General features: G+C 60.0%; 3 protein-coding genes across 3 annotated transcripts; 1 reads left to right on the plus strand and 2 right to left on the minus strand.

Moving 5' to 3' along the window:
- The first annotated feature begins 12,133 nt into the window (after positions 1–12,133).
- On the plus strand, positions 12,134–12,961 carry TOMM5 (translocase of outer mitochondrial membrane 5). Its single transcript, XM_005529465.3, has 2 exons — positions 12,134–12,342; positions 12,522–12,961. The coding sequence occupies exons 1-2, from the start codon at positions 12,222–12,224 to the stop codon at positions 12,554–12,556; spliced, it is 156 nt and encodes a 51-aa protein (XP_005529522.1). The 5' UTR covers positions 12,134–12,221; the 3' UTR covers positions 12,557–12,961.
- Positions 12,962–16,206: 3,245 nt separating this feature from the next.
- Positions 16,207–17,938, minus strand: EMC4 (ER membrane protein complex subunit 4). Its single transcript, XM_005529464.3, has 5 exons — positions 17,819–17,938; positions 17,634–17,733; positions 17,061–17,214; positions 16,380–16,540; positions 16,207–16,286 (listed from the first exon to the last, which is right to left on the minus strand). The coding sequence occupies exons 1-5, from the start codon at positions 17,890–17,892 to the stop codon at positions 16,251–16,253; spliced, it is 525 nt and encodes a 174-aa protein (XP_005529521.1). The 5' UTR covers positions 17,893–17,938; the 3' UTR covers positions 16,207–16,250.
- Positions 17,939–18,748: 810 nt separating this feature from the next.
- EXOSC5 (exosome component 5) lies at positions 18,749–20,789 on the minus strand. Its single transcript, XM_005529463.3, has 6 exons — positions 20,668–20,789; positions 20,203–20,316; positions 19,390–19,511; positions 19,158–19,298; positions 19,001–19,090; positions 18,749–18,914 (listed from the first exon to the last, which is right to left on the minus strand). The coding sequence occupies exons 1-6, from the start codon at positions 20,771–20,773 to the stop codon at positions 18,822–18,824; spliced, it is 666 nt and encodes a 221-aa protein (XP_005529520.2). The 5' UTR covers positions 20,774–20,789; the 3' UTR covers positions 18,749–18,821.
- Between the last annotated feature and the right edge of the window lie 2,506 nt (positions 20,790–23,295).

Raw genomic sequence — 23,295 nt, forward strand, 5'->3', positions numbered from 1 at the left:
TGGCTGGGTTTTGAGGAGATGAGCTGCACTCACAGGGCCAGCCCCAAGTGCCAGACACACACCGCTGCTGCACCAGGGTCACGGCACAGCTGGGGACAAGCTGGCCTAGGAGGGTCCAGAACAGAGCCCTCCCCCTGGCCAGAGTGCTGTGTGTGCCTGCTGCACAGGAAACACTGCCACAGCCCTGTGTGACACTGTGTGACACCGTGTGACCCTGCCAGGCATCACTAATGGCACTGAGGTCCCTGCAGACCAGGTTATCCCCCCTCCCTCAGGTCAGCTCCCATCTGATCACTGCCAGGGCCAGAGGCTGAGCTGCTTCTGCACCACTGGGTGGCCAAGCTGCTCCTCTGGCTTTCCCTGGCTCACAAGGAGAACCTGTGCTGTGCCCAAAACCTGTGATGTTCACTACTCCTGTGTAAGACTGGGCAAAGAATACTCACCAGCATCACAGCCCCCAGAAAAAAAATCATTAAAAAAAGCACAGTTGCTTTTTAATACTATTTGAGACACAGGTTTTTGCCTATAAACAGACACTACCAGGAAAAAAAAAAACAAAGAAACCCAAAAAACAAAAACAAACCACAAAAAAACCCAACAAAAAGAAGCGCAAAACAAGCAAACAAACCCCACAATTAAAAAAAAATTAAAAAAACTAAAAAAACCTCACAAACAAAAAGAAGCACAAAATCAAAACCAACCAACAACCACCCCCATGCTCCATCCAGCTGCTGTAAAACAAGAACTGTCAGAGAATTTGGCCCTTGTCAGCCCAGGGAAGGCAGGAGAGATTCTGCACCTGCATGTCACCACTCTCCTCTCTCAGCTGACAGCGGTGAAGTTTTACACAGACACACTCTGGCTCCCAAGGAGCAGGATTAGATTTAAAACATGAGTTTCTGGGCACGCAAAGACTTCAGGCGCCAAACAAAAAATGTTTTCAGCAAAGGCCGCACATCCCCGGCTGGTTGGGGCACGAGGGGAGAAGCAAGAATGGCTTTGTGCATGGTGCATTACACACAAACTGAAGGAAATGATAAACAGAACATTCAAGGTGGAAAGGAGGAAAATCAATACTTCCCTCTTGAATAGCTTTCTCTCCTAAAAATAGACTGGTGTGGAAGTGTGTGAAGACTTTCCTCCCTCCAGCTCCGTCTCCCTGGACAAGAGCTGCCGGCACAGAAGGAATGTTTCCTTCTGCTTCCCTGACTTACAGCTCCTTTTCAGGGGGAAGAAAAGAGCTGCCTCCCAGCCTGTGCATGGACCCTCCTCCCCATCCCCTGCACACACAACCCCAGAGTCAAGCAGCTTGCCCTCTGAGCAGCACTGTCATGTCACTGGCAAACTGCACAACAGGGGAAAAAATAGCAAAAAACCCCCAAAAAAGGTTCTGTGCAGAGCTCCACATATTGTCACTGATCTCTGTGTCCTGCTGCAGGTCTGGAACCAGCCAAAGTGCCTGTGGAGCTCAGCACTCTGGAGGATTCCCATGGCCTTCCTGGGACTCTCCACAGAGGGAGAAACTCAAGTTCAGGGCAGGCACCTCAGCAGGTTCCTCCACATCTGCCAGGTGAGGTGAGCTTGACATGTGCTGGAAAACAAATCTGGCGTGCCAAATTTGGGCAAACGTCAGGAAAGGAAGAACAAGACAAAAGGGAAAATCCCTGCACTTTGGCAATATTGATTCAGGAATGTCGTGGCACATACAGAGCCATATCAGAAGAGCCCAGAGCTTCTCTCCAGCTCTAGAAAGACAGAGAGCCCAGAGCACTGAACAGCATTAAGCAGCTGTTTGACGGCAGATTGCTCAGCAAGAATTTAGAGGGTAATTCACTAAACCTTACAGGAGTGAAACCCAGGATAAATTACACAGCCACACACGTGGAAACCTGTGCCATTTGCCTGCTCCTGATGGCTGAGCCGGGGAGGCAGAGAGATCACGGGCTGGGCAGAGGATTTGCCATGTCCTTGCTATCCCTCACTGCCCTTGCCTTGCCCTTCCCAGCCAGTCTGGCCCCAGAGGTTTCTCATCAGTCTGGCCAGGTCAGTTCACAGATGGGGGAAACCAGGCAAGAGTCTCTCTAGCCAATGTCAGCTGGAATTGAAGAAGGGAGAATTAAATGCTGCCTACAGACTTGCAGAATTATTTTCTTTTCCAGCTTGGATTTTTCTTAGCTCTCCAAACATCTGTCTCTCTGCCTTGCTGCAGAGAAACCCACATGGGAGCAAGAACAGAAGCACAGAAAGAGATAAAGTGAAGGAAATGGTTCACTGAGGGCTTCCTATGCTTACATGATTGTCATTTCCATCTCTAAATCTGCAGAACTTCCTGGGCCAGCAAGCCTGCTCTTCTGGAACAGGAACTCCATGTCTCATGGAGATCTAATGTTTCCCATTTTGGAGGCCCTTTAGACCACTCAGACTTATCTCACACATCCCACCAGCAGCTTAGGTCTCACACAAACCTGCCTGGAAGAGAAACTTCAGGAAGCTTCCCAGGACTGGAGCAAACACACCTGCAACAAGGAGCCACAAGAAGCTGTGAGACTGAGAGTAAAAACAGGCGATGCTTGGGAGATGCAGCTCAGCAAACAGATTCAGAACAGGTTACCTGGGCAGGAGCCGGCAGGTGAGTTTCCAGTGCTCCGAGAGCAAGGTGAGCATGCACAAATGGAGCAAACCTGAATGTTTTAGGCAGCGGTACAAACCTCAAACACCCGCCAGAGAGCAGGCACTGCCCGTGTGCTGTCCTCTGGAGCTCCGTGCCCCAGCTGCCCCGCGGGACCTTCGGGGACGGAGGTGCGCACACCGATGTCCCTGACATCCACGCATCCACGTGTTACAGCCACTCTGCCCCCTGCTCCCCCCAGATCAGGAGAAAGACCTCTCACAATATTTTCCCCATTCCGGTTAAGAAGGCAAAATCATTGGCTGTGAATTCAACAGCTGAGAATTGCGGGGAGGTTTTTAGTTCGCTTATTTTTGTTAGGGGGAGCGGGGCGCACGTGTGCGGCTTCCTCGCACCGACAAGGAAACTAGCCCACGGAGTCTGGGGCAAGATGGGACAGAAAGCGCTAAATCATCACCCCAACGCGGAGAGAGGAGGACGGAGCCCGCGCCCCGAACGGGAGATCCCCGCTGGGAGCGGGACCAGCGGCGGCACCGGCGCCCCCCGCAGCCGGGACCGACGGCTCGGAGCGCTCTGGCTGCGCGCCCCGGCGGGACCCGCCCCGCCCGGAGAAGCCCCGCGCCCTTCCCGAGCGATCCCCGTTACCTGCGGCCGGCAGCGCAGCGCTGAGCGCCGGCGGGGCACGGGCGGCATCTCAATGACAACCCCCGGGGCCCGCCCCCGGGAGCCGCCCCCGGGCCCGCCCCGCATCCCGCATCCCTCATCCCGCCCCCGGCTGGGCTCGGCCCCGCAGCCCCGCTGCGCCTGGGCCGCCTGGCGGCACCGGCACCCGCACCCGCACCAGGGCCGGGCGCTGCCCCACGGGCACGCCGGACAGACAGCCCCGCTCGGGACGGCGCTGGAAGTGGGGCTGGATGGGGCAGGACACACAGCGCTGACCCCTGTGCCCACAGCCCTTCCACTGCTGGCCCCTCAGCCTTCCCCCCTTTGCTCTCCCCAAACCCCATCGATCCCTGCATCCTCCCCGGGCGTCCTGCAACGAGCCCTGTGCAATCCTGAGTGTTTGTGGGCTCACATTTTCTCTTGTCTCTGTCCCTCCCTGTCCTGGACTGCACATAAACGTGCCCACAGCATGTCCTGACCCGTGCTGATGCTCCTCGGGTGTGCAGGGGTTGACCCCTATGGACAGATGTCAACCCCTGGAACGAGGGGCTGTGGACGGGATGTCCCTTGCTCCGAGTCCCTGGCTTGTGTTCCCGGCTGCCTCCGTGCCCCTGGGCTCCCCGGGGCAGGGCTGGTGGGAGCGGGCAAGGCTTAGGGTGTTATTTGGGAGCCATTTGGGAGGGTGTTCTATAGGGAGCCGCGTTCCCCCCGTGCTCCCGGCGTTCCGGGCACTCGGGGCGGTGCCAAGGACACGGACAGCCGGACACTGCCCGGCCCTGCGGGACCGCGGGCACGGGAACCCACATCCCCAGCGTCAGCTCTTCCATCCTGCCCTGGCAGCGGCCCTGGCCGCCAAGGTGCCCTGCTCGCTGTGCCCCTGCCGCCGCCGCAGTGAGCGCAGCGCCGGGCAGCGCACGCCGAGCTGCCCGCCCAGGGACATCGATCGGCCCCGGTTTGTGCCTTCCTGCCTTCGCCCCTCCGCTCCCTCGCTGCATTTCTGCACTCTGAGTCCTCCACTGCCCGGCCTGCTCTCTCTGCCCCTTTTCCAGGAACTGTTCCTCTCCCAAAACAGCTCTGCCACAGAAAATGGGGTTATTTTTCTCTTCTGCTGACGTGAGAACTAAGTTTGGCACCTTTCACAAACAATACTGCCCTGTGGTCACTGAAATTGACAAAAAAATGAGCTTGGGGCCTGACATCCGAAATTAATGTAACATTAAACAGTGCTCAGAAAAGGGCTTTGCATCAGTTGCTGATTCATGCAGCTTCCCTGGGCAACGTGCATCACATCTCTGTTCCCACGTAGCCCTGGGTGATGTTTCCAAAGCAATCCACACAGGAAGCAGATGCTTAATTAAAAAATGAATAAAGCCCTGGTTGTTTATCCCGAGGATGAATACTGGTACCCACTTGCAGGACACATCTAAAGTTCATGCTGACCTGTGAAACGTGAGATTTGGGCCTGTGTGGGGTGGAGGTGAGCACATGTTTTTTTTCCCTCTGAGTAGTTACAGTTCCAGAAGCGTGAGGAACAATAACTCAAAAAGTTGCAGGACATTTTGTCTCCAAACAGCATCCATCATCACTCACGTTTGGATCTGTCACAGCTGACCTGTGAAAGCCTTCTGTCCTGAGAAACACTTCAGAACTATTTGGAAAGTTACAGCTTGTGGCTCCTGGCATGCCAAGCTATGTCCATGAAGGAAGAAACCTTTGGGAGCTCTCCCATTTGCGAGCCGAGCCCATAAACCCACTCAGCTCCACGTCTTGTGATCCAGATGATGCCTCTGGAATGACCTGGAAAACCCTGTAGAAGTATAGCTAAGGTCTTGTGGAGGGGGAAATCCCTTCACATATCACAGCAGAAAAGCAGGCCTTTCAAAGGCTCAGTCAGCCCCTCTGGGAGCTCCCCATGCAGACGTGTCAGGGCTCCCTGGCCATGCTCCAGTGCCTCCGTGCCCAGGGTTTTGCCTGCAGGAGGCCTGAGGAGCAGCTCCAGGCACTGTGCCTGTGCTGCCACAGGGTGAGGCTGCAGACAAGGAACACCTTCACCCTCCTCCGCTCTGCTTCATGCCTGAATGATTCTGATTCTCTTCATCGTAAAGGTCAGCACATGGAACATGTTGAAGACAGCAGAAGTCACGGTCACCCTTGCTGCTGATGCAGAAGGTGTTGTGGTTATAGGTCACAGTTTTTGTGGGCTCACATCTTCTCTTGTCCCTGTGCCCCCCCCATCCTGGATTACACATAAATGGGTGACATTTCCCTCAAGGCTTTGACATCGCTTTACAGCATCTTCTTTGATTTCCCACTGAAGCTTCTGGGGGTGGTTTCACCACCTGAGGGTTCACAGCAGTGGGTGCAGCTCCACAAGTGACAGGGCCCCATTCACCTCTCCCAGGAGAAGAGGAAATAGCAGGAAGATAAATTTCCCCTTGGAGTGCCGGGAGTGCTGGGGAGCCCTGCAGCCTTGGGGTGATGACACAGCCCCCAAGTCCCAGACCACAGCAGGGCAGGGCTGTCTGAGGGGTGGCAAAACCTACCTGGGGTGTTGAGAATGCCCCTGGGATGCCCCGATTGAGAGCTTAGAGGTGAATTCAAACTCTCTGGCCTCAGGCAAGCCTGCTGGGGCGCATCCCAATATGGCTGGTCCAATGACATGACTTTCACTCCTGGCCCTCGAGAGATCAGAGCCTGGGAACACTGACTTTGGTGATGAAAAGTTCATCTGAACACACCAGGAGAGCCCCAAGCCTCAGGGAAACCCCCATGAGACCCCCAGAGCCATGAGCCTCCATCCAGCACCTCGCAGTCCCAGGGGAGCTCAGCCCCACAGAGGCAGTGTCACAGCCAGGGGTACAGGACGTGCCGTGGGGCACAGGGGAAGAACATTCAGGATTGCACAGGGCTCATTACAGGACGCCCAGGGAGGAACTGAATGCAGGAAAATTTGGGCACCGATGGGGTTTGGGCAGAGCAAAGGCAGGGAGGGGCCAGCAGTGGAAGGGCTGTGGGCACAGGGATGCTCGTGCACAGTGCCCTGTGTGGGGTCAGCGCTGTGTGTGCTGCCCCATCCAGCCCCACTCCCGGGTGGGGCTCTGTGTTTCCATGCTGGTCTCAGGACAGAAAGGGGAGCAGGGCTGCTGGCACTGCTGCCTGTGTGAGCACCCAGGCTGTGCTGGTGTTGTGGCCAGATGTGCACACACCTGGGTCCTGTGCTGGGCTTGCGTGGCCAGGTTTGGCGAGCAGTGGGGGCTGCAGGGGTGGCTTCTGTGAGAAGCTGCTGGAAGCTTCCCCCGCGTCCCACGGGCCCCAGGGCAGAGCCACTGCTGGCCAGGGCTGAGCCCAGCAGCAGCACCTCTGGGAGAAGAGAGCTAAGAGGAAGTTAATTCACAGGGGCCATTGTAGCCAGGGAAGTGTGAGAACATGTGAGAGACACAGCCCTGGTGACCCCCACATCAGTGCAGAAGGAGGGGAGGTGCTCCAGGTGCTGGAGTGAGATTTGCCAGCAGCCTGTGGAGGTCCACAGGAGGGCACAGACCCACCTGCAGTCCTGGAGGACCCCATGCTGGAGCACAGGGATGCCCAGAGGAGGCTGTAGTCCTGATGAGTCTGTTTTGCCCATGATAATATTTACTGAGCAATCTCTGCCTGACCTTATCTCAGCCCACCAGCCTGTTGTTTTATCTCCTCTCTCCTGCCTGTCTGAGTAGGGGAGTGACAGAGTGGCTTTGGGGACACACAGCACCCTGCCAGTGTCAGCCCCTGTGTGCAGGACCTCTGTGAGCCGGGGCTCAGCCTGGCTCCTTGTGCCTCCTGGGCTGGATCCCCCATCCTGGGCAGTCCAGCAGCCTGGCAGGAGCAGAGCAGGAGGCAGGAGCACTGGCACAGCCCCTCCATGCTAGCCTGGGGTGCTGTGCCGGCCTCCTTCCAGCCGTGGGGAGCAGCTGCCACAGATACAGAGCCACGGTGGCCCGAGTGGGGCGCATGGCAGGGACAGGAGGAGCAGGAGAGCTCCGTGGTTTCCCGTGTCACACACGGGTGCTGCCGAGCCCCGGTGCCCAGACAGGTGGAGAGGCCGTGGGCAGAGCCAGAGCTGTCAGGGAGCCCTGTCCTGCTGCTCCTCCTCCTCTCCAGCAGCAGGGACCGACCTGTGCCCAGCAGGGACCGTGCCCCGACACCACCCTGGGAAGCCGGGGGGCACCTGCAGGCTGGCAGGGGTGGCCGTGCTCCGCTGTGACGGGGCTGGAGCAGCGGGGCCGTGCAGCCCTGGGGCTGGCAGGAGGATGATGGCAGGTGAGCTGCACCTCAGCGGGCAGACACGGAGGAAGCCTCTCCGTGGGCACGAAGCCAGGTGCTGCCATTAGTGCTATACCAATATTGATTCCTTGGCTGTGGCAGCAGCACCAAGGCTCCAGCATCACCTGCTTTGCCTCTCTGTGGTGCTTCTGCCAGGCTGCACAGGCCCTCTGGAACGCCTTTGTCTCTGACAAACAGCCTGGGCTGCTCCGAGGACTGGAGGTGCCTGGTGCTCCTCCATATCTCACCAGTGGATGCCAAGGGGCCAGGCCAGGCTAACGCTGCCTTTTCCAGGAGGAAGGCATGCTGTCCTTCCAGCTGCCCAATGAGCCACCTCCACGATGCAGGAGCAGCCTGGAGAAACACCACTGGACAGTGCCTGGAGGGCCACTCCACAGAGTGCTTCCATCTAGGAGAATCGGTCCATCTTGGTGAGTTCCTTGATCCTAGAAACCTGACTGGAGCCTCAAAAAGAATTATCAGGGAAGTTTTAATTTCTGTGGGCTATTTCTTTCCTTCTTGCACCAGCTGTGTCTGACCACAGCTCCAGGACTTCATGGGAGCAGGGGAACACAGTGGGGAGAGAAGCCTGAGTTTCAGGAGGAGCGTCTGGGCTCTGCCAGACTCCCAGGCAGCTCTGCCCAGCCATCCCCTCTCGTTGGTACCTGACCCAGCATGTCACCTGCAGGCTCAATTCCTTGGCTAGTGGAGCTTGTTTCCACCTAGATCCCACAGTGTTCCAGAAAGATTACCCAGAGCAGTGGCAAGAAGCAGCCATAACCAAAGCTGGTTTTGCCCTTGGGGTGAGGAGACAGACTGTGCCTGTCCTCCATACCTGGAATACTCCTTGACTCACATGGTTCTGAGCAGCTGGTGTGTGGAGTGAACTTGCGAGGCTGGTCTGTAAACCAATGGAAATTCATGTTCTGTGTCACCTAGTCACTCTGCTCTCAGATAGAACAAGGTGACCCTGCTTCTAAGCAATGGCAGGAAGTGACAGAGAGCAGCAGATGAGCCCACACTGCACCGCTGGGCCTTCAGCCCATTCCCTGATGTCCTCAGGGATGGCAGTGCTCCTGCCTCCCCACACTCCCACCGGGACAGCAGGTGTGATGTGTTACCGCTGAAGATCAATAGATCATGCGGACACAGGTCGAGGTGTGGTGAAGGAAGAGCAGAGTTTATTTTTCCTCCCAGGATTTATAGGCTTCTGACCACGGCCAGGGATTGGATGGTCAGGATAACACTTTCTCACTGCACTGCCATGAGAAATGCCCATCACAAGACGTGTAACAGAAAGAATGTACACATATCTATGTTTACATTTACTGTCCTGGGAAAGTCCTTAGAAAACTATGTTAGCAAGCTCAGAAGCTGAGTTTTCAGGGCGACAGTGATGTGCATCCTGCTGGTGCCTGAGGAAGAGCTGTTTGCACACCTCGTGGGCTCATACAATAGTTATTCTTCAAAAGCCACTGTCCTATGGAACCACACAATGCTCATTCTGTAGGATCACGTCAAACATTAACCAAGAGGAACAGGAGAGTCACCAGCCCAGTTATGCCAGCTCAGCTCCAAGTTTGGAAAGTAACACCAGTTCCTCAAGTGCTCAGGTGCATCTCTGGGGTCTGTGACCACCCAGAGACCCCTGGGATGGAAAAATCCACAAGCAACGGGAAGGGAACATAAGCTAATGATTTTGGGGAAATGACTATCCTAGGTATGCCTATTCTAGGGAAATAAATGAATATGTCTGTAAAATATAGAATCAGAATATTTCCTGTATTAGAAATACAGGAGCTTTTTCTGTGCTCAACATACAAGGTATTTCAGAGATGTCCCCTCATGTATCTAACCAATAAAGAATGGCAGGTTCTTAATGCTCCACTGTTATTAGGGATTTGACCAACTGATTTTGGTACCACCATGGCCAAAACAGCTGTGGTTTAATGCTGCAGCAGTGGTGATCACACACAGGGCTGCTTGGCTGCTTCCTCCTCACAGCACTGGCACAACATCTGCACATCTCTGCAATCCCTTTTCACATGCCTTGACCCTCCTTCCAATCCTTGTATTTCCTTTGTCTGCTCAGTCTCCTCCCAGGGGAACAGCCTATTGCTATCATGTGGTTTGTTTTTTTTAAGATCTGTGTATAGTTCATTATTTCTGACAGCTTTACCTTGGTATAATCTCTCATTATGTGCTACAACTGACAGAGTTGCTCAGAAGTTCTGGCCTTGCCCCTGGAGGCTTGCAGTGCCTCTCTCCAGCTACCTGTGCAGTCTGGGCTCTGTTCACACCACTGTTCTGTAGCCACCTGGGAGGTCCAGCTGCCCCTGCGGCAATGTCTGCACCTTTTGTCAGCTTCTCATGCTGTCACCTGCCACACACGTGTCGTGCCATGTTCTGAACAGACACCCCAAGGCAGCGCCCGGTCAGTGGGTTGCAATCTTCCTGTAGCTCCAGGGAATGGAAGGTAATATTCTCCTGTGATTATGGGACTGACTGCAACTACAGACATGGTATGAACTGTCCAAGCTTTGGAGCTCGGAGGTTTGAGGGAATTCTGGAAAGCTGCCACAAACATCTCGAGGACAGCTCAGGACAGTGTCAAAGCCCAGAGTCGAGGCCTTCTCTCCCTTGCCAGTCACTTCACACCTGAAGTCTCCGGCCTATCCATGTTCCTGATATTCCAGATATTCCTGTGGAACATCTCCCACAGGAAATGCTTCTCATCCCTCCATCTCGCTACAAAACAAGCAGAATGGGGTGGTTCCAGTGGAACAGTTTGTGGCATGAGCCCCCCAGCCCCTGTCCTGGCAGAGCCTCACCTGCACTGCTCCTTAGCAGCACTTTTGTCCCCTCCCTGCTGCAGTCTCTGCTCAATACTGTGCCGTGTTTCACTCGGTTTTGCCCACATCTGCTCACATTCCTTCATCTCCTCCAGAGCAATGCTCAGGAAAACAGCCCCTCTCCTGCTTTTCCAGCAGGAAACGAGGCTGGGAGGAACAGCAAGCACAAAACACATGATGAGACTCATTGGTCCTCTGCCAGAATGGGCTCGGAACCTGCCAGTCTGTTCCTGCTAGCAAAGCCTGGAGAGAGCCACCTGTCAGAGTAAATCATGAGGTTTCCTGGAGCTGGCGCAGCCATGAGTTGGTGTCAGCAGGGGATCTGGGCAGCTGTGTTTTGCTTTCCCTTGGGACTCTGCTGGAAAGCTCTCGGGAGGGCAGTGCTACATCTTGTGTGACTGGGACAGGCTCCCGCTCTCTGGCAGCAGGCTCTGGGACTGAACGTCCTGTGACTGCGGGGTGCTTTGGGAACGCTGCTCCTTGGCCACCTGGCTCAGGCCTGCAGCCAGGGAAGCTCAATTAGCCCTGTAATCACTGGCACAGTGGGAGCAGCTGCTCTGTAATTGCCTTTGCCTCGGGTCACAGGCAGTTTAAGTGAGAGAAATCCTGCTCCCTACCGATCTGACTGGCTGCAGAGCCCAGGCATCTTGTGGGGATGCTGATGGAGCCACACGGCTCCGCCTGCTTCCCCGCCCCTCTCAGGCATCCCTAGAGCTTGTGTCCACCTCGGGCAGCATTCCGTGTGCTTGGAGTGCTGCCAGCATGCAGAACTGCACGGCTGGAGGGTGTCACAGCTCCCCTAGGAAAGGGTGTTTGTGCTTGAGCTCTGGGCTCTTTGGAGCCTCAGAAAGGAGACTGGAGCCCTGGAAGCGAGCGGCCAGCGAGCTCTCGGTGGTGTCCAGGCCTCGGAAAGACAAATCCCTGCTGGCTGGAACTGCCAGGGCCGGCCAGCCCTCAGCGCTCTGGGCCTGGGGAGGCCAGCAACGCCCGAACAGAGGCATTTCCCTGCCGGTGGGCACGGGCCGAGCTACAAGTTGCCCAATTGTCTCAGTAATTAGTGCTCTCCCCGCTGCTGGGTAACGAGTCCCCCGCTGCTCTCACACTAGTTAGTGCCACGCTCAGTGTGTCTCTGGGGCGGGCGGGGGTTCCTGGGCTCGCTGCCGGGCCCTGCCCTGCTGCAGTCACCCGCTGCCTGCGCAGCTGCTGCGCCGTCCCGAGGGGTTTCCTCCTTACCCAGGGACTCGTGCCAAACGTCCTTGTGGCCATCAGCCCTGCCCGGCCCGTGCCCACCGGCAGGGAAATGCCTCTGTTCGGGCGTTGCTGGCCTCCCCAGGCCCAGAGCGCTGAGGGCTGGCCGGCCCTGGCAGTTCCAGCCAGCAGGGATTTGTCTTTCCGAGGCCTGGACACCACCGAGAGCTCGCTGGCCGCTCGCTTCCAGGGCTCCAGTCTCCTTTCTGAGGCTCCAAAGAGCCCAGAGCTCAAGCACCAGAGGGGTTTCTGGGGGAGCTGTGAGACCCACCAGCCGTACAGCCCTGCCCGTGCCCGCAGAGGGCCCGTGAGACGTGTCGCTGCCCCCTGTCCCTGTCCCTTTGTTTCCCGCCCGTCCCTGTCCCGCTCCCCTCACGCCCGGGCGGAAGCGGCGCTATCCGCGCGCTCCGTGCGCATGCGCCCTCCGTGGTCATGTGACGCGAGAGCGCCAGATCACGTGGTTCCGCCGCGCGTGGCCGCCAGTGGCGCTGGGGCCGGGTCGGGTCGGGGTCGATCGAGCTCCGTCCGGGATGTTCCGCATCGAGGGGCTGGGGCCCAAGATGGACCCGGAGGAGCTCAGGCGGAAGATGCGCCGCGACGTCCTCTCCTCCGTCCGCAATTTCCTCATCTACGTCGCACTGCTGCGGATCAGTGAGTGACCGGGTGTCTCGGCCCCGGGACGGGCTGGGCCCGAGCTCCCGGGGTGTGTGGAGCTGCGGGATGTGCCGGGGCACGGGCACAGCGGGGGCGGTGTTTCGGCCGGGCTCGGGGTCAGATGCTGCCCAGCTCGCCGCTGACTCGCTTCGACTCCGCGTTGTTTTCTCTCTCAGCTCCCTTCATCCTGAAGAAGCTGGACAGTATATGACCCCTCCGGGCCGGCGTACGAGCCCGCGGAACGAACTGCAGCTGCTCTCCCCCAGGCGCTAATCAAACACGGTGTCAGAGGCAGACAGACAGCGCCAGATGGTTCCGAAACATCTCACTTCAGCATGTCCAGCCGGCAGTGACCCGGGGCAGGCAGCATGGGCAGGGCTACCTGCGGTCCCTGCAGGTGAATCCTGGCCGTGCAACGCTGCATGGTGTGGTCAGGCAGTGACTCGTGCCAGAACATTCCCTGTGCTGTGTGAACAAAGCCCCTGTCCATCCTGCACACGCTGTCACGTGTGCTGCAGCTGCCCACCTCACCCTCCTCTGCGTGCAACATCCAGAGTCCCCTGCACCCAGCTCACCAACAGTTTGATTTGAAATAAATGGAAGAGCAGTTGTGTCACTGGGCCCTGGTTGCACCTTATTTTTAATAATTACTAGGTAAGGTGGAGTTGGCTGGGATGATTTCCCTGGCTGCTGCCTCGAGCTCAGCACCCCTTTGCACCGCCTCGAAGGGACGGGAGGCAGAGCAGAGGAGTGCTGGCTGCAGGCAGTCAGATGTGCTTTCCAGGTGCAGGGACTCATACAGCAGCAGCAGGGCAGGGCAGCTCGCTGCCTCCCAGCCAGGAGTTCCCCAGGAACACCGGGATCTGCCCTTGGCTCACCCGGTGGGGCCTCAGCCCTGGGGCAGGGGGGGCCTGGAAGTGCAACTCAGGTTTGGGAACTGGGGCTTAATTTGGGAACGTAAACACGTCACTTGGAGACTCCCTGCCTGGAGCCTCAGGTGCCTGTTGCATCCAGGGAAATTATCCATTGCATGGGGCTGGGAAATGAAATCCAGGGCATTCCTAAGCTCAGGTGAGCTGGTGGCTGCAGGGAGGAAGGTGCTTTTCCCCCTCTTGTCTCAGAAGGGGAGTTTTCCTCTTGCTCTGGCCCAGGGATGTCCATGCCAGGTGCTGGATGTGGTGCTGGGGACAATGCAGGGGACAGTCCTGACAGCAGGGTCTGGCTGTGGGGGGATGTGGTGTGTTTACACACCGACACAAAGGTGTCTCCAGGTCCAGCACAAGCCCAGATCCATGTGAGATCCACATGGGATGCCCAGGCGCTCGTGCTCCTCAGAGCAGCCGTTTCTGTGCTTTGGCTTTCTCACAAACCATCCAGCCATCCCAGTTCTGTGCACCTGCCAACAGGGAAGCTCTGTTTGATTTCCCAGCACTAGCCAGGTGTGTCTTCACAAGCTCTTCCCACTTGTAACCCACATTTGTGTCTCCATGCCTTGCAGGCCGCTGGTTTTGCTAACAGGGGTCCCTTCCCAGGGCAGGCTGTGTCATTCCCAGGGACTCACCTGCTGTGACTGCTGTGCCAGGATGATCACTGGTGTCTGAGCTCCAACGGGAGCAATGTGGCCTTGCTAAAACTTTAGGGAATCCAGTAGACACAGGGGGAGGGAGACCCTGCATTAGTGTGTCCCCTGGGAGACATGGCTGGAAGGGGCACTTCCACAGCTGAAAAGAGTGGGAAAGCTGCCGGGCAAGACCAGAGCAGTAGCTCATGGACATGATTCCACAGTGGCACCAGGGCTCTGTCCGGGACAGTGTGGCAGCAGGCGCAGGGCAGTGACTGTCCCCAGTGCTGGCACTGCTCCATCTCCAGGGCTGCAGCCCCAGGAGCAGCTGAGGGAGCTGGGAAAGGGGCTCAGCCTGGAGAAAAGGAGCCCCAGGAGGACCTTCCAGCTCTGCACAACTCCCTGACAATGTTGCCTGATGAAGCATTGATTGCACCTGCTGGGTTAACACAATGATCATTTAGCAAAATCATCAGACTATGGAAGTGCACAATTAGAAGTACAATAAACATTAACCAAGGAAAGGAGTAAGAAACTACACTCCATTGATTTAAAACCTCACAAATTAATGAGCTAGGCCAGCCTTTCTCCTAACTGGGCACAGTAGCACCAGTTCACTGAGTGGTCAGACACAACTGTGGGGTCACTGGCCATCAGGGACCACCCTGGAACAGGAGAAGACGTGCTGGTGGGAAGGAACGTGTGTTAATGACTTCAGGGAAATGGTAACCACATGTGTGTTTGCTCTGGGACAAGCTGTGAGCACACATGTGAAATACAGCCTGGGAGCAGGAGCCTTTTCTGTGCTCAGCAAGCACCACATCTCAGAGGAGACAGCCCCTCATGCCTCCAGCTGAATGAAGAGTGGATGCTGCTTGATGCTGCACTGCACTTCGGGAGGTTTATTTTTACTGATTGTTGGTAACAGGAGGGGACAGCCGGGGGGATTTGGGCTCTGCTCCCAGGAACAGGGACAGGAGGAGAGGGAACGGCCTCAGGCTGGGCCAGGGGAGGCTCAGGGTGGGCAGCAGCAGGAATTTCCCCATGGAAAGGGAGCTCAGGCCCTGGAACTGCCCAGGGAGGGTTGCAGTGCCCATCCCTGGAGGTGTCCAGGGAATTCCTGGATGTGGCACTCAGGGCTCTGGGCTGGGGACACGGTGGGCATCAGGCACAGCTGGGACTGGCTGGGCTGGGAGGGATTTCCCAAGCTGGATGAGTCTGTGGGAGGCTGTTGGGAAAGGTGTGGGACTCCACTGGTCAGGAGCCTCAGGTGGGAGTGTGGCCATTGGGAAATGCTGTGTTTGGGGTCACCATGCCCGGTGACACCCCAGGACATGCCACAGCCACGTCAGCTGAGTGAGGTGTGACATCATGTGTCCACTGACTGCATCAGGAGGCCCTGCCCATCCCAGGCCCCCAGTGCAGTGTGGTGCCACTGGGAAGATTGGGGTGGTGTGGAAAGGCACTGGGAGCTGTCAAGATATACTGGGATTGGACTCTGGATCATGATAATATCACACTAAAGTCCTGGATCACACTCAAAGTACTGGAGACAGCACGAGGCTACACTGGGAGGCACTGGTCCCTGCTGGAAAGCAGAGGTTTGGGCTCTACTGGGAACAACAGTGGAAGAAATTACTGGAAAAATGGGTAAAAAAAGTATGAAATAACAAGGGAAAAGGGCAAAAATGGGCAAGAAGTGGTGAGAATAGTAGTCAAAATGGGGAAACTACCGAAGTAAAATGGTGAAATGTGGCAGAAACCAGCAGCACGGACACACCCAGCACCATCTGTGTAGGCCCAGTGCTCCCAGCACAATACTGGCTGGCACCACAGGCCTCCTGGCACAATCCCAGTATGGGCTGCCACAGTCCCAGTAAGTGCCCAGTGCTTCCCACACACCACCAGCTCTCCCAGTACAATGCTAGTGAGCCACAGCTCTTCAGGCAGGATCCCAGTGTGTCCCCAGGGCTCTCAGTATGACACCAGCATGACCTACAGTCAAATCAAGATCCTGGTATGATCCCCAGTGTTCCCAGTATGAACCCAGTGCTTGCAGTACAGAGCCAGCCTCAGGCTGCAGCTCTCCCTGTGTGGACCACAAGTACATTCCCAGTGCTCCCAGTACGGGTCCTGTGGCTCTGTGTGTAGCTCCAGTGCATGTCCCCAAAGCTCCCAGTGCTCTCACTGCAGGTCCCAGCGGTCCCAGTACAGCCCAATGAACGTTTTTTGGTTCACCCCAACCCAGTGCTGCCTTGGGCTGAGTCCCCAAACCCTCAGAATTGCCCCCAGAAACGATGTCACCATCCTGCCACTGCCTTTATTGGTGGGTGGGCGCAGAGGGTCACAAGATCAGGCCCCCCCCAGTGAATTCCATTCGCTGCCAAGAGAGGGGAGAGAGGAAGGGATGAGTGGGGGGACCTGGGTGTGTGGCCCCTGACTCTGCAGGGTGTCCCCAGGACCCTGGGCTCACCTGTGGGGGGGTGACGAAGGCCAGCCAGTCGGAAGGGCGGGTGGGCAGCAGCCCCATGGCCTGGCACTTGTAGAGAGCCAGTGCCAGCCCCAGCCCGTTGCCCACCAGGAACACAAGACCCTGCAGTGCCCGCCGGCTTGAGCTCTCCAGGGCCTTCAGTGCTGGGGGGAACAGAGGAGTTGGGGTGCCTGTCAGTGACCCCGAGGTCGCTGAGCTGGCACAGGGGTCATGGGAGATGGGCAGCATCACAGGGGCAGTGCTGGGCAGAGGGGAATGATGTGGAGGTGAATGTGGGGCTGTGAGAGACATCTAGCTGTCCATGGGGCTATGGGAGATCTGGGGGGCTGTGGGAACACCTGGGGGGCTCAGGGGCCCACGGGAAATTCATGGGGACCTTGAGGTTGTGGGACACCCAGGGAGCTGTGGGACACCCAGGGGGCTGTCCCCATGTGGGGGCTGTGGCACACCCAGGGGCTGTGGCACACCCAGGGGCTGTGGGACACCCAGGGGCTGCGGGACACCCAGGGGCTGTGGCACACCCAGGGGCTGTGGCACACCCAGGGGCTGCGGGACACCCAGGGGCTGCGGGACACCCAGGGGCTGTGGGACACCCAGGGGCTGCGGGACACCCAGGGGCTGCGGGACACCCAGGGGCTGTCCCCAGGCAGGGGCTGCACTCACTGGCAGACAGGGACATGAGGGCCTGCAGTGGGCGCCAGCCCATCATGCAGACCATCATGGCAGGGAAGATAGAGATGGTGTTGCCGGCCATGTACATGATGAACAGGTTCATGGGGATCTGCTTCAGCGGTGCCAGAGCCACGTCCCAGCAGCGCTGCAACGACAGGGGATGGGGTGGGTGTGGGGACCCAGCATTTGGGGAGCCCAGAGCGGGTGTGGGGACCCGGCATTTCGGGGGGACGAGGGCAGGGACGCTCTGTCATGCCTGCCCGGGGCTGGGGGGACCTGTGTGGCCGGGACAGGGGAGGGACCCGGGGCAAGGAACACCGGCACGGGGAGGCTGAGGCAGGGACTGGTCCTTGCAGCTATCCGGCGTGTGGGGCATACTCTTATCTGGAGCAGGAACCATCCCTGGGGACCCGGGCCGGTGGCTACGCCGGGAGGGCCGGAGCGCGGGGTACCCGGGCCAGGGAGCACCCCCGACGGCAGCGACCCCTGGTGCAGAGGCGACCGGGCTGTGTGGGGGCACAGGACACCCCCCCATCCCCTCGGAGTGCCCCTGCCCCCTCACACCTTCTCCATGAGGATCTTGTCGCTCTCGTGGACGCCGCCCTCCCCCAGCTGCCGGTCTGCGAACCCGAGCGGGCCGCGGCCCTCGGCGGCTCCGCGGGGCCTGGAGACAGCGGGGCGGGTGAGCGGGAGCTCTCGGTGTCCCGCACCCCCCGCGACCCCGAGCCTCACCGAGCCCCCGGCCTCACCGTGCCCCCGGCGCCGCCCCCAGATCCAGCGACCACTTGAACCGGCGGCTCCGGAGCGCTGCTGCCGCCGCCATGTCTGCGCCGCGTCACGTGGGCAGGAACGCGTCCGGTCACGTGGGAGAGCACGTGAGGAGCCCCCACACACCCCGTTTCCCCCTAGCTCCGTCTTTCTGCCCACTGCGTTTCAGCGCGACTTCTTTGCATTTACTGAGGGCTTCTTTTAGTGGGGGCAGCCATAGTTTCTGTGGGGTTTATTTTTGTTTTAATTTTTAAAGTAATTTTTATGTAGTAGGGGTTGGCACCCCGATTACAGCCCAATTCCATATCCTTCAGAACCCCCCCGTTGCACACCTCGGCTCCCCCCATTACGGAGCCCAAAGCCTCGTTGAACCCCGCTATCCCGGCCCATATCCCCCACTGCTGGGAGCTGTCGCCTCCCCTCGGACCCGTTGCTGTCTCACACACCCCCACGGGCTCCCCATTACTGCGCCCACACTGAGCCTCCTCAGCCCACGCTCACCGCGCATGCGCGGTCAGCCCCGCCACTCAGGGTTTAGCCCACCACCGTCTCCCCATTGGCCGCGGTGCTACAAGCCCCGCCCAAGAAGACATGCAGCGTGTCACGCCGTGGTGCCGCCATGCTCGGAAGGTCGCTCCGGGGCGCCGGTACCAGCTGTACCGCCATCTTGAGTGTACCGAAAACGTGCGGCTGCAGCCCCGCAACGCGGTAGCAGCCATGTTGGGTGTACCAGCAGGTGTGCGGCACCCCGCGGGCCGCCATGTTGGGTGTCCCGAAAGGCCCGTGTCCGTGTGTCCCCACACCGGGGTCACAGGAGCCAGCAGGTACTAGGACACGTGTCCCCAGACCTGTCCCTGAGTCTGCCCCTCTCAGGACACCCTGTCAGCACCGGATGGACTCAAGAGGCAGAGTGGAGCGAAAAGCAGTCCTTTACTGAGTGCTGGGGGTCCAGGCCAGTCCAGCTGCCTGCGGGGTGTCCCCAGCTCAGGACTTGGAGTAGCGGCGGCGCACGGAGTCGCGGTAGAACTGGAAGATGGTGTCAGCAGCACGCTGGGCTGCGGCCAGGCACTGCTGCATCTGCACAGCACCGGGGTGAAGAGGTGGGTGTGAGGGTCCCACTGTGAGGGAATCCCACACCACAAAACCCCCCCAAAACTCCTCACCTCCTCCACAGAGCAGCTGCCCTTGGTGGTGGCCATCAGCACCTTCCTCTCGCTGCTGGCGATGGCAAAGGTGAGGATGGCGCGAGCGTCCTGTGGGGACAGGGGTCAGGAGGGCTCGGAGGGCACACGCAGAGCTGGGCACCCCCCAAGGGCTCACCTGCTCCTGTCGGGCCGTGGGGTCCAGCAGGATGGTGCCGTCGGGCTGCAGGGCGCAGGTGACACCACAGAAGAGGGTGGCGAGGGGCAGCCCCGCATCCAGCAGCGCCATGCAGGCGGCGTTCAGGCAGCAGGACAGCAGCTGGGGGGTGTCAAGGGACCCCACAGCACCAACAGCTCCGAGTCCCCCTGCCCCCAGACCCCCCAGAGCCGTCCCACAAAGGAAAGGATACCGAGCCAGCATCGCTGAGCACCTGCAGCACCAGGGAGATGGCGGTGCGGGGGTGCAGCACCCCCAGGACCACGGCCTCGCACGTCTGCCGCAGCAGCTGCTCCCGGCTGCGCTCCAGCACGCCTGCACGACGAGGAGGGTGTCACAGCTCCCCCAGAAACCCCTCTGGTGCTTGAGCTCTGGGCTCTTTGGAGCCTCAGAAAGGAGACTGGAGCCCTGGAAGCGAGCGGCCAGCGAGCTCTCGGTGGTGTCCAGGCCTCGGAAAGACAAATCCCTGCTGGCTGGAACTGCCAGGGCCGGCCAGCCCTCAGCGCTCTGGGCCTGGGGAGGCCAGCAACGCCCGAACAGAGGCATTTCCCTGCCGGTGGGCACGGGCCGGGCAGGGCTGATGGCCACAAGGACGTTTGGCACGAGTCCCTGGGTAAGGAGGAAACCCCTCGGGACGGCGCAGCAGCTGCGCAGGCAGCGGGTGACTGCAGCAGGGCAGGGCCCGGCAGCGAGCCCAGGAACCCCCGCCCGCCCCAGAGACACACTGAGCGTGGCACTAACTAGTGTGAGAGCAGCGGGGGACTCGTTACCCAGCAGCGGGGAGAGCACTAATTACTGAGACAATTGGGCAACTTGCAGCAAACAAACACCAATGCTTTTGTTTGATAAAATGTGTAAATGATGAAGGGGTGTGGTTGTGCTGCATTTGTGGATCTACCACCCAGAAAATGTAAATCAAGACCTGTAAATAAACCAAGTACCTTGACTCTTGCACTCTGGGGGAAAGAACCTGTTCTGGGACAGGGACAGGACAGTGGGTCCCCACCTGGCAGCCCCACCTTGGGGCGCAGCAGTACCTCCAGCGCCGTCCGGTCCGGCAGCTCCTTGCTGAGCTTGGCCTCCGCGGGGCCGTATAGCCCTGCCAGCACCGAGGTGTCACCTGGGGACACAGAGAGGAGATGTCACGGCGAGGAGGCCGCACCCAGGACCGGGAGCCCCTGGCAGCTTGTGAGAAGGACTGAACGGGATCCCAGCAGGGGGAGAAGGGGAGCCCTGGGATGGGCAGGAGGGGAGCTCTGGGCAGCAGAGAAGGGGAAGCCGGGGAGGAAGCCCTGCGGGAAGGAATGAGGAGCCCCGGGAAGAGGAGCCAGGATGGGCATGGAAGGAGATTCTCAGGAGCGGAAGGCTGGGAAAAGAAGCCCCAGTGAGGAAAGAAGGGGAGCCTCAATTAGCAGAGCCCCACAGACCCTGCAGGATGGGATGGGATAATGGGATGGGGAGCCCCACAGACCCTGCAAGAAGGTGGCCGAGCCGTCGGGCCGCGAGAGCAGCCCCAGCTCGCAGGAGAAGGGCCGCAGCCGGCACTGCCCGCCCGCCAGCTCCAGCTCCCCCGCCATCGCCACCGTCTCACCGCTTCCGCCACCACTTCCGCTTCCGGGCGGCGCGGCAACCAATCAGCGCCGGGCGGCGCGGCAACCAATCAGCGCCGGGCGTCGCGACAGGCTCGCGCCCCTCGCGACACGGGGCCGGGCGCGCGGCTGAGGGAGGGGACGGGGCACAGCGCGGGAGGAGCGGGCGGAGCTCGCTGCTGGGCCCTTCTCCGGCGCCTTTGAGAAAGCCCTCCGGGATCTGCTGGGGATGCCCGGACGGGCTGACGGAGGCCGGGCCGGGGCAGGCGGGTGACGGGAGCCATGGCGGCCGTGAGGGGCTGCGGGGTGCGCACGGCAATGGCCGTGCCGCTGTGACCGTCCCTGCTCGGGGCTGGCACACGGTGAGCGCCTCCCGGGTGCGGATCCACCCCACGGCGGGTGCCATCTCCGGGGCAGGGTGCGGCTGAAGGACAGTGCCGACCCTCCCAGCACCTCCATCTTCTGCAGCTGCTCCTCCGTGACCCCTTGAGCCGCCTGGCAAACCCCCCCCGAGGCCCTCCCAGCCACAGCGTTCCCCCATTGCCAGCCTGTGCCTGCCTTTTTCCCAGTCTCAATCCGCATCCCAGCATGTGAGAGCTGCCTAGGGCATCCGTAAACCCCACACCTGAGCAGAGGCTGCTTCACCGTGGGAGTGAGATGGGGACATCATCTTTGGCCCTTTGACTTTTCCTGCCCTTCCAGCGGCTCCTGGACAATCCCCAGGTCCCTGCTTGGAAAGGACTGATGATTTCCCATCACAAAAATTGAGATATGCCAGCAATTAGTTGACTGAAGGGTTCTGAAAGGTGATGGGAAGTTTATATGGCATAACATGACACAGGAATCTTTCTCCAGCAGTCTGGCAGGATCTGACAGGGCTGTCGGAGCCTGGCCGAGGGTGGGCGCGATGGAAAGGACCCCAGCAGAAGGGGAGACTGCGTCAAGGAAACAGCTTTTTATCTTCTCCTTGGTTTCCCTCTTGTGACCTTCAAATAGTGCCGGCATTTGTGAGCCGTCCTCCTCTGAGAGCGCCGGGTGGCCCGGGGCCGGCGGCTCCTGGCCCGTCGGAGCGCGGAGGGGCCGGGAGCCGGCGCGTGCTGCCGCGGCCCGGCCCGGGGCTGCTGCAGCGCCGCGGGAGCGGGCGCGGCCGGGGGGCGCCCGGGACCCCCGGGGAGGGCAGGTTCCGGCTCGCTGGGCCAGTTCCCCAGGCCGAGCCCTGCAGGGTCCCGAGCCAGGCCGAGGGCGGGGGCCCCTCTCGGCGAGGAGGAGCCGGCGCTGGCCGCAGGGCTCTCCTCCTCCTCCTCCTCCTCGTCCGCCTCGGGGGCAGGCTGGGCGCGCCGCCGCAGCCAGGCGTCCCTGCAGCGGTGCACGGTGACGTGGATGAGGCCGCGGATCAGCGGCGCGGTGTAGTCGCCCAGGTAGCCCCGCAGCATGTGTGTCAGCCCGGCCCTGTCCGGGCCGCAGATGCACAGGGTGGACAGCGCGATGCTCTCCACCTGCCGGGCCTCCCACCACTGCGGGCCGTAGATGGCGTCCAGGCTCTGCCGCAGCCAGGGCCGCACGGGCTCCAGCAGCTGCTCGTGGCCGTGCAGCAGCTCTGCCCACAGGTCGGCCGGCAGCTCCTCCGCGGCCTCGGGCCCCGCGCACGGCGGCTCAGCCGGGGCGGGCGCTGCGGGCGGGCCGGGGGGCCGCGCGTACACCAGGCGGAACAGAGCCCGGCGAGCCCAGCTGCCGGGCCCCGGCGGCTCCCGGGGCGGGATCAGGATGCACTGCAGGAAGTCGTTGCGGTCCTGCACGGAGAAGCGGGCGCTGAGCACGGGCGCGGCGCAGAGCGGGCAGGTGGGGCTGCTGGCCGTGTGCCGCAGCAGGCAGCCCAGGCACGACTGGTGGCCGCAGGGCACCGCGGCCGTGTCGCTGAGCACGCTGTGGCACACCGGGCAGTTCCACTCCGTCTGCGTGGCCTTGCTCTCGCCCGGCGGGGCCGCGGGCAGGTACAAGGACAGGAAGCTCCCCATGGCTGGCACCGGAGCTGGTGCTGGGCCCGCGGCTGGACGTGGGAATCTTGAAGGTCTCTGCCAGCCTTGGTGATTCTGTGATTCTGTAGCGCTTCCAAAGCATGTCCCGCACTGCAGAATGGAGAGAGGCCGTGCCGCTGGCTGTCGTGGGGCACAGAGGGGAGGAGGAAAAGCTCAGCCCCCCCGAGGACAGACCCCCTGCTCCCCGAGCCCCTGTGAGGAGCATTTCCCCTCGGAGCTCACCTCCAGCGCTGCAGGCGCCACGCTGCCGGCTGCCCACAGCAGGCAGGGCTCGGGACATGGAGTGATGCTCCAGGACCGGCAGGGAACAGCCCAGTGACAGCCCAGTGACAGCCCGCAGCCTTCAACACCGCTCCAGGAGACACCTGGCTCGACTCTGCAGGCCTCCCAGCTTTGCTTGGCCAGCAGTCCAGGCTGGAGCCACGCTGGCCCTGCCAGTGCCCGAGCACAGCCAGTGCGGGAGGTGACATCACA

This window comes from Pseudopodoces humilis, chromosome 4 (genome assembly GCF_049639895.1).
Source record: "Pseudopodoces humilis isolate 2021_Gansu_Grassland_sample_001 chromosome 4, ASM4963989v1, whole genome shotgun sequence".
Taxonomy (NCBI): Eukaryota; Metazoa; Chordata; class Aves; order Passeriformes; family Paridae; genus Pseudopodoces; species Pseudopodoces humilis.